At 38.4% G+C, this 10,182-nt stretch overlaps 1 protein-coding gene across 2 annotated transcripts in view; it reads right to left on the reverse strand.

The window, feature by feature from the left end:
* Positions 1-9,146, reverse strand: part of LOC127639692 (guanine nucleotide-binding protein subunit alpha-11-like) — a 45,619-nt gene extending 36,473 nt beyond the window's left edge. For both annotated transcript variants that reach the window (XM_052121850.1, XM_052121851.1), the window contains exon 1: positions 8,087-9,146. In XM_052121850.1, coding sequence (XP_051977810.1) covers positions 8,087-8,222 — 136 coding nt within the window. In that variant the 5' untranslated portion in view covers positions 8,223-9,146. The remainder of the gene's footprint in view (positions 1-8,086) is intronic.
* Between the last annotated feature and the right edge of the window lie 1,036 nt (positions 9,147-10,182).

Raw genomic sequence — 10,182 nt, forward strand, 5'->3', positions numbered from 1 at the left:
ACTAATAGTTTAAAACTAAAAAAAAAATATAGTTCCCACAGCTGCTGAGAGTGACAGAAAATTTGGAATCTTCTTCCATCTGACTCATAATCCACCAGGCTCTATTTTTTTTTTCCTTCTGGAAAGTCATTCAAATGTAATAGTCGATTTTTTTTATTTTGCTCTTGGAGCAAATGGGTAAGTGAAAATAATATTTACCGTCATCTCCCATTCACCATTGTTGAAGTTTACGCTGCAAACGTTTACTACCACATTCTAAAAACCCGGAGTGTGAAAAAATTATATTGGTGGATTGACAGTGTATTCAACTACAGCAGTGTTTCCCAAACTGTAGTATGCATACCCCTGGTGATATGTGATGTGACAATGGGTGTATGCGAATATCATTCAGAGATCTACCGTTCTTTCAATTTCATCACAGCCCAAAATAACATTCAAACCAAGTTCATGTTTTTCTCACTGGCAAAAACCCTCTAGTGTAGAAACATCAAAATGGTTGTGTCAGAAAGGGTCAGAAAAATATGAGATGAAAAAACATTTTGCGGTTAAAGAAAATGCATCTACTCATGCGTCAAACAAGTATATCTTTTTTCGCCAGCCCACTCCAAGGTCATGTAGTTTAGTGATAGCAAGACTCGCACATGTAAGTTGCCCACAATTTGAGGTTTTTTTCCCACAGTTTAAAACTTAATTTGTATTTAAGGTTAGATGCATAGGGAGTTTTGATTCTGATGGTATAGGGCCCAAGTTCAAAAGCTTTGATAACAGGTGCCAGACATTCAGCGCCACCAAATCTTTTTCCGCATTCACAAGCGGAAATTTTCACACACATTTGCTCACAAGCTAGAGACCCGTTTTTACATTGATGTATGAGGTTTTTTCAGCAAATGAGCTCAACATTGCACAGATACTTACCCGCAATGGTCGAATTGGACGGCACGCCGTACCTGTAATGATGCGCAATTCCAGTCACAGAACGCTTTTCTTGCGACATGATGAGGGGGAGTTTAAGTTATGCAGTTATATTATATCTACCATTACCATCTCAATCGGTAAGCCATTTATTCAGTATGTATATGATTAATATAACATGTACAAAACATGTAAACTATAAGAGAGTTGTTTTACAAAGATAATTGTGTTACAGACATTTTCAAATTACCTTGTGTGAATTGTATCGATGCATTAGAGAGGAGGGGTACACAAAAGGATGTTGAATGTTTGAAGGGGTACACCACTGTAAAACGTTTGGGAAACACTGAACGCGTCTGCTAATATTGTTATGCAAAACCTCGATTTAAATAAAATTGTGTCAAAAAAGTACATTTGAATTAAATTAATTGATTGATTGATGCAAGACACGCTTCACAATGGTTTAGTGCTCTGCTCTGTCATCTTATACAACACATGATTCTCAGGGTCCGTGGAGTTTCCAGTGTATGAGGAGTCTGCTTCACACATTAAGCACGTAGCTCATGCAGACTAAGATTGCCATTCGCAGTTTAATAATCACATTGATACATATTACAATTTTCTGTCAAAATAAGCATGAGCATTTGAAAGTAGTCGTGTGTCAGTCAGACGGTATTGCAGAAACTCGTTACATCGCATTTTAGTATCGACGTGGTGCCACAGTACCGGTACGTTTGGCAACACTACGCAAGTTATTTTGCTTTTTGACAATTTGGAGTTTAGAAAAAAAAAAAAAGCTGCTAGCAGAAATGCTTTAAGACCAGACATGTCTTAAATTGTTGTAAATTCCTGTTATCATTTATGTTTGTGGAAACACATTGAGAATGCAATTGTGCTTGAGTTATGTTAAACATTGCGGTCTGACATTTTTGAGCAAAACAAAGCAAAACAAGAGTTTGCATAGCTAGAAGTGTCTGCATTCATACACTTCTGTAGAGTTTGCTTCAAGCTTAAAACTCAAGGTTAGGGATTTGTTTAGATCACTAGCTCTTAAGTATGAGCAAACGTAATAGTGATGCAACAAAATATGTTATAACAGCACACAAGAATCATGGACTTTGGAGACATTGCATTCAGAAATTATTCAGACCCCTTAATTTTCTCGCATTTTGTTATACTGCAGACTTATACTAAAATGCTATAAATAATTTCTTTTTTTCACATCAACCTACACTTCATACCCCATAATGACAAACTTTGCAAATGTATTAAAAAGAAAAAATGAAATACAACATTGACACAAGGATTCGGACCCTTTGCTGACACTTGAAATTTAGCTCAGGTGCATCCCATTTCTCTGGATCATCTTGGAGATGTTTCTACACTTTGACTGGAATCCACCTGTGGCAAATTCAATTGATTGGACATGATTTGGAAAGGCGCACACACACCTGTCTAGTATATTTACTGTCACACAGCTGAAAATGCATGTCAGAGTAAAAAACAAACCATGAGGTCAAAAGGAACTGCCTGCAGAGCTCAGAGACAGGATTGTGTTGAAGCACAGATCTGGGGAAGGCTACATCACTAAAAAGGTTCCCAAGAGCACTGTGACCTCCATAACTCTTAAATGGAGGTTTGGAACAACCAGGACTCTTCCAAGAGCTGGCCACCCGGAACAAACCAGCATGCTGTGGAGGTGTTTTTCAGCAGTAGGAACTGGGTGACTGTTCTTTGGACTGGATTGAAGGTAAGCTGAATGCAGCAAAGTAGAGATATCCTTAATGAAAACCTTATCCAGAATGCTCAGGACCTCAGTCTGTGCCAAAGGTTCACCTGTCAATGACCAGAAGCACACAGCAAAGACAATACAAGAGTGGCTTAGGGACAACTCCGTGAATATCCTTGAGTGGCTCAGCTAGAACCCAATTGAACACCTCTAGAGAGACCTGAAAATGGCTGTCCACCGAGGGTCCTCATCCAACCTGACAGCTTGAGAGAATCCGCAGAGAAGAATGGCCGAAAATCCCCAAATACAGGTGTGCAAAGCTTGTCACATCATATCCAAAAAAATTAAGGCTATAATCTCTGCCAAAGTTTCTTCAACTACGTAATGAGTTAAGGGTCTGAATACTTAGTGTGATATTACATTTTTTTCTCAAGTTATCAAAAATACATTTTTTGCTTTGTCATTATGGGGTATGGAGTATAGATTGATGTGTGAGGAGAAAAAAAAAAAAAAAAAAAAGCATTTAAGCACAAGGCTGCAACATAACAAAATGTGAAAAAAAAATGAAGGGGTCTGAATATTTTACACTGTATTAGTGTAAAAGCGAAACGAAATATAGGCCCACATGTTGATTGCTTGAGAACAGTGCCAGCCTTGTGCTAGGCGTGTCCAAAAAAACAAACATTCTGTACAATCTTTGTGAGCCATCGAGCTCCTCCGCAACACTCAGGTGTTATAGACTCTATACTCAACTCAGCTAGGTAAATATTGGCTAGAGCTATCTGTGTGGCATAACATGAAACCTGGAAGTCCGGGTTGTCATTCAGACGTGCCCGTGGCAGAAAGTTGCTTAATAGCACATTTTCATGTGAATAAAGGTTTTCAAATGAGTGACGGATCGAATCTTTTTCCTTCCTTCTTCCCATCGCTGGATCTCTGCATCCGGATCATGTGACACAGCAACAGCATGCATTCATGTGTGCAGCATAAGTGTGGGCTGAAAATAAAGAGTGGTTGCCCTCGGCTCAAGTCCCTCCAGCAGAGAACGCCAACGCCAACGCACACACCCGCGCTATTCTCTACCTCAATCACTTAGTATTTTCTGTTCCTCAACCAAAGAACAAATAGAGCTTACATGTGCTCAATCTTCAACAGATCAATGAAATAGCTGAAAACTGATCTATATAATGAATGTCAATTAGTTGATTGAGCTCATACTGTAACTTCAAGGGTTATTTCACCCCAAAATTTAAATGGTCATAATTAACTCCTGTTGTTCCAATGCTCTATACTGAGAGTAAATCACCTGCGTTTGGTGATAGGTGACAAAAAAAATGTAATTGGCCAGTAAAGGATTTGTGCATGTTTAGCTCACATTTACATTATTTACTACAATTTGAACAATATTGCAATATGCTGGAAAACAATTCTTTTTTCATGGAGTATAAGAAATTAAATTAGGCTTTTTATCCAACTAATCAAATAAACATTCGACAGGTTATAGATGTGCGTCAACTAGATAAGTAGTTGCTAGATGCTATTAGTACACATGCCAATTCAGCACAAAATGTAAACTAAAATGTAGGAAATAATGCTGACAACGCAGTAAGCTTGTTATAGCAATTTCAAAACGTCATATTACTGATCTCTCAAAGAGGAGATGCATGAAATTTTATATGCTTTACATAAAACCAGCTTAAAAAGGACTATCCCGGATTCAGTACAAGTTAAGCTCAATGAACAGCATTTGTGAAGCATAATAATGATTGCCACAAAAAAAGTAAATGGCTCGTCCCTCTTTTTTCTTAAACTAATTAAAGACGTTACAGTGAGGCACTTGAAATGGAAGAGAATAGGGCTAATTTCTGGAGGGTTAAAAAAAGAAAAAGAAAAAAAAAAGGCAGAGATTTGAAGTATATAATTTTATAAAAGCACTTGTAAAATAGTATTCTAGTAAAAACGTGTTTGAGCTGTGAAGTCGTTTAGGATTTTAAGGTTTACAGAATTGTCATCATGGCAAACAAGTTGTGAAAGAGCACAACAGTGCCCGCCCACTTCTTCAACCGTCTGTGTTCCGAAGTATTTTCCCCATAGACTTTCCTTAATCGAGAAAAAAAATAAAAATAAATAAAAAAGTCAAGCCTTGAACCAAACCAACCAGCTCAGAGTTAAATCACAACATCAATAACTTTGTTTTGAGGCAAAAAAGTATTTGAAAACCAGACAAAAGTACAAGGCTGTCTTTCATGAGGGTACAAACTAAGTTCATTACAAAATATTGCTATATGTACAAATATATAAGCAGTTTAAGGGTGAAGGGAGACCGACTCATATGTGTCAATCACAGTGCGTCATGGGAGTGGGTGACTGCTTCTGGGCTGATTTCGCTGGCTTTATCCGTGGTTCTCTGATTGGTAAAGCTTACTCTACGGGACCATGGGTAATGTAGTTGTTTACAATGAATTCCACTATCAAACACGATTTTTAAACAATGAAGATAAAACAATGCAGACGGATGGCTTCAATTGAAGTATTTACCATCAATGAACAACCACGTAGTTTGCAGTATGTCTGCCTCTAAAGGTTTACAAGTTATCACTGAAAATCTATTTGTCTATGGGATAAATTAATAGGATTTTAACTTCATAACAAGACAGTTTTGTCTTTTGGAAATAACTTGACACAGGAGAGGTTAGTAAGTGATTTTATCACACTAAAATCATGTTAACATGCATATTGTTTATGTCTTGTGGCTACGTGCTTGAAACCGCAAGTATTTTAACGTTTATGGATTGACCCCATGCACTTCCATTGTCAGTGTCTCACTGTAACCCAGATTTTTGCTTGCTTTTAGGCCACAAATTCTGTTGATTGAACTTAATTCTATTAAACCTAGAATATTGCTTTAACATAAATATTGCCTTTGGTTAAAAAAAAAAAACTACATACGTTGAAAGGCTGTTTTAACCAAACCAAAACACTAGAGAAAGTTAATAGAAAGTTTATTCTGACATCATGAGAAATGGGATGCACTGCAACCAGAACAATTTTTTTTTTTTTATAAAAACAGGCTACAAACGTTATAAACAAGTTGGAATACACCACGATAAAACCTGTTTGAACAGTAATAAGATGTGGATGGAATTAAGTCTGCATTAAGTTATTCAAAACAACTTAAGTATCACAAGCATTAAACTCAACCAATTGCTGTGGAAGGAAACTACAGGTAACCCATTATGTTAGGAAAGGTAGTCATGGTTTAGGTAACATTCTTATTCTAACTCTTTGCTCTTAGTTTGATTAAGTCATATCATGCCTATTTAGCCACAGTTTGAGAATCCAGTTTAACCTGAGATAAGAATGTTTCGTTTTTCTTGGAACAACATCAAGGGAGAAAGTTTAAGTTGTTTAAGAAACTTCTGCAGAACACCAGAAGGAAAAATTGTAGAAAGCATAATACTAAGGACGACTGGATTTATATGCACCCTAACAAGAATATTTGCATATTAAAAGGAAAGGTTACCCAAAAGTGAAAAATCTGCCATCATTTCCTTTCCTGCATGTTGTTCCAAACCTCACTTTTCCATAGAACACAAAATAAGTTATTAGACAGAATGCAAGCTTCAGTAGCCTTTCACTGTACAGTAAAACAAAATGCAATGAAAGTAAATGGTCATTTTGGCTAACATAGTGAAAAACAAGAAAGTCATAAGGGTTTGAAATAACATGAGGGTATGAGAGTACATAATGACAATTCTCATTTGTGGTGAACTATCCATTAACAATGCTGAAAGCGGTCAAGAAAATGTCCAGTTTCAAAGAAGCAATTACATATTGAATATGGGAAATAAAGCCTATTTTTAGGGCCATTAAGACTTTACCCAAGGTGGCATAATTTTCATGAGTTACATAATGCAAAAAAAAAAAAAAAAAAAAAAGGGGTCATTATGATACTCATTACTGTAATGTGACAAATTAAATATTATTACATTTGTAGAGTATTTGAACATCATATCTGTACTCCCTTGGAATACCAGGTCTTTGAGAATTTGGCTTTAAAAAGCTACTACAGGTGTAGACGAGGAGTGGTCCATGACAACTTCCTCTCAGCTTTCAGACCGAGCGGTCGAGAGTCTACCAAGCCAGACACAGAAGGTTGAAGGGACACATTGGTCATGCAAGGACCTTTCACTCCACCGAGGCATATCTTATTGAGGTCTTTCCTCTACGAGTCTCGGCAGAAAGGCTGCTTGTGTTGCATGCAGCAGGCCCTGAGCTTTCCGAGGAAACAAGCTTTATGTAGAGCATTAATGGGTCAGCCAACACTACACAAGGCCCTGTGACCGTGTCTGTTCATCTACGCAATTTGAGGATCCCTCTTTTCTTGTTTGCATGCCACTGCAACCTGCGTACTTGTGCAAGGCAGCCAGGATAATAGTATTTGCCATTTTTGGGAACATGATCAGCATGTGAAACCACAACCTGACCAGAATAAGTTTCATTTTCCAAAGCTCGTCTGACACGCTGGCAAATCAAGATAAACCCCCCTTTTGCCCCTTCAATCCAGACGGTCTTTGCCTTCACCAGTCAAAAACTAAAAACTGGGATGCAAACATGGTCCTAAACAGATTTTGCAACCCGAGTTTCAAATTAAGCCTCTGATCTAATTATTTTCATAGTTACTGCTGCATCGCTTAGTTCAAACGCTGAAAACAATGCAAGGATCTCTCCAGAAACACTCTACAGTACTGAAATGTACCCTTATGCTTCAATTGCTGATTATCTTGCTTTTGCAAAGCATGTGGTCAAAAGGATCTGATGGTTGTGATGCCAACGAAAAATAAAAAAATAAAATAAATAAATAAAATTTGACAAATTCGTGCAACCCAAAAGATGTTCTTAAACAGTTACTAATGTTGATTCCTGACCCAAATGAACATGTAGACATTTAGAAATCGTTTCTTGAACCAAAATACCATTACAGTTGTTCTGGACATTTACATACCTCTGCCAAAAAAAACATAAAAGAATAAATATGTATTATCTATCATAATTCTTCAAGCAAATTGGAATCAAACAAGATCCTATTGGCTAACATGAAACTCTGAAAAATAAAATAGGCATCACAATTGATAAAATAGGAATTTGTTTAATTTTTACTCGAATTGGTTCCCCCAAAATGATATAAATTCCATTAGCACAAGGGTAAGCTGGAATTGCATATCTAACAATTCCTGAATGCGTCATTACGTGCCTTAAAAAGTTAAATCACAGTGGCATAAAACAAGTTTTCCTCTTGTTTACTTAAACTACGAGCTGAACCAACATATCAACAACAGCATCATGCATTATACAATAAACACCAGCGTACATTTATCTCCAATTTCAATGCATCTACTTGACATGTTTCCCTTCACGCGCACAGCTGTCAATTCAAGTACATACCCAATAATAGGAGTTTAAGCTCTCGTCTCGCATCTCGTTTGTCTCTCCGGAGCTGTTTGTCGATCTCCGCGTTGATTCTTTTGGACTCCTTCGCCTCTTCACTCATGCAACAGGCCATCATGGACTCCAGAGTCATCACCGCAGCGTTTAGAGATCCCAACCCTGATCTTGACACAGCTCCACTCTCCGCTTCCCTTTTGCAAGCGTGTCGAAAGAGGAACAGGACCGGGATGGGTGCACTGGTGATTAGGGGGTAATGTTATTTAAAAATGCGGCATGCAATCAAGGTCTTTTTAACGCATGAAAAGCCGATGATTGGGCCTAGATGTGAAGCAAGGGCCTTGGCTCTTTCTGCACTAAATCGAAAGTGCTGGAGGAGGGGAAACTAGGATGCCTTGTGGTACACTCAAATCGATGAGGCAGAAAAGTACCCAACAGAAACCCAAATAGATCTGTCTGTCAAAGCAGGCCGAAGACTGGATGGGATCGGAGGCCGGTTGTGAAACAATGCCCCACTCAAAACTAAAGATCTAACCCTACTAATATACCTACCCAATCCCTGTTTTTATAATCTAAGATGACTACCAACTAGAGTCCCGGAGGGACAAACAAGCCTGCCACGACATCCGTGCTGTCCTCAGCTGTCTCGCTAAGCTAACCGCCCCAGTGCCCTGATTTACCGCAACGCTGTCCATTAGCTACCCGGATCCTTAGCTAACACACGGCGACAGGTGGCAGAACACAGCCATCTGAGCTTTTAAAAACACCGACTATCGTGCAAACATTTGCATTTGAGGAAGCAAAACACGAAGAGTTAATTAGCTGAGCGCACTAACTAGCTTAATTGGATAGGCTAACCCGCTAGCTAGCCGAATCTTTATTTACACTCCATGCGCTGATTTTTATGCTCATTTCTTTGCATTCGACTACGGGTTGTGGATATTTAAAGCTTAATATTTTTAGGTTCGACCCAGACGAAAAAATGTACGCAATTGTGTGCGCCTACAAAGATCGACGGAGTGAAAAAATTTCCAGATGATCGCACGTCACCCCCGTCAGTCTCTCGCAGTCCGGTGTGAGTCTCACACAAACCTGGAGCTGCGACAGCCGGAAAATGATGCGTGATGAACAGGCCGGATAGCCAATCGGGAGAGGAAGTACGTTATGGGGCGGGGCTTAAAATGAGGCAAGGTTGGTGGAGGAATGGCTGTAGGAGAGACTAGAACTCGCGGGGCGTGTCCCGCCACAAACCCTTCTATTCGACTGAATGGACAACGCCCATTCCTAGTTAAGCATATCTGGTGAAGTCTTATCCTCCGTATATCTTAATAAAACACATCTAATCGTTTCCTGAGTTGTCAACTAAGCAGTTAAAGTGGTGAACACAGTTCTCTATACATGGGCGTGTTTGCTCAAAGCCATAGATAAAGTCAATTTAAAGTCTGTACATAATAAAATTACTGTCAGATCATCCAAGTCAGTGTTGCCAGCTGTTGAAATTACAAATATTATATTATTACACATTTGAAGACTTTTTGTTCTATAAAATAATGAAATGTTGCATGAATTCAATAAATACTAATGAAATATCAGTATCTTGAAATACAATATAAATGTTATTGTTAATTTTACTTTATCCAAATCAGCAAAGATTTCACATAAAAATATGAGTGCATCAAAATATGGAAAATATGGCTATTTTGGAAATTATGCTACAAGTTCTTCTATTTCCAGAAGAATATGGAAACTTTCACCAGGAGATAATAGAAATCTCGTACATTGTAATGTAGAGCAGTGGTTCCCAACCCTGTTCCTGGAGTCTCCCCATCACTACATATTTTGGCTATTTGCCTAATCAAACAAACCTAATTCAACTCATTAGCTCGTTAGTAGAGACTCTATGACCTGAACTGGGTGTGTCAGATAGGGGAGATATACAAAATATGTATTATTGGATGTCTGATGTAGAGGCTTTAGAAAGTCATGTATCAAATATGAAATGCAAAAGGGTCCTATAAGAGGGCTCGGGGCCCTCATAGTCACAGGGACCTGTTGAGAAGAACCCCCCCCCCCCCCCCAACCCCCCTAACCCCCCA

Source organism: Xyrauchen texanus, chromosome 48 (genome assembly GCF_025860055.1).
Source record: "Xyrauchen texanus isolate HMW12.3.18 chromosome 48, RBS_HiC_50CHRs, whole genome shotgun sequence".
In the NCBI taxonomy this organism is placed as follows: domain Eukaryota; kingdom Metazoa; phylum Chordata; class Actinopteri; order Cypriniformes; family Catostomidae; genus Xyrauchen; species Xyrauchen texanus.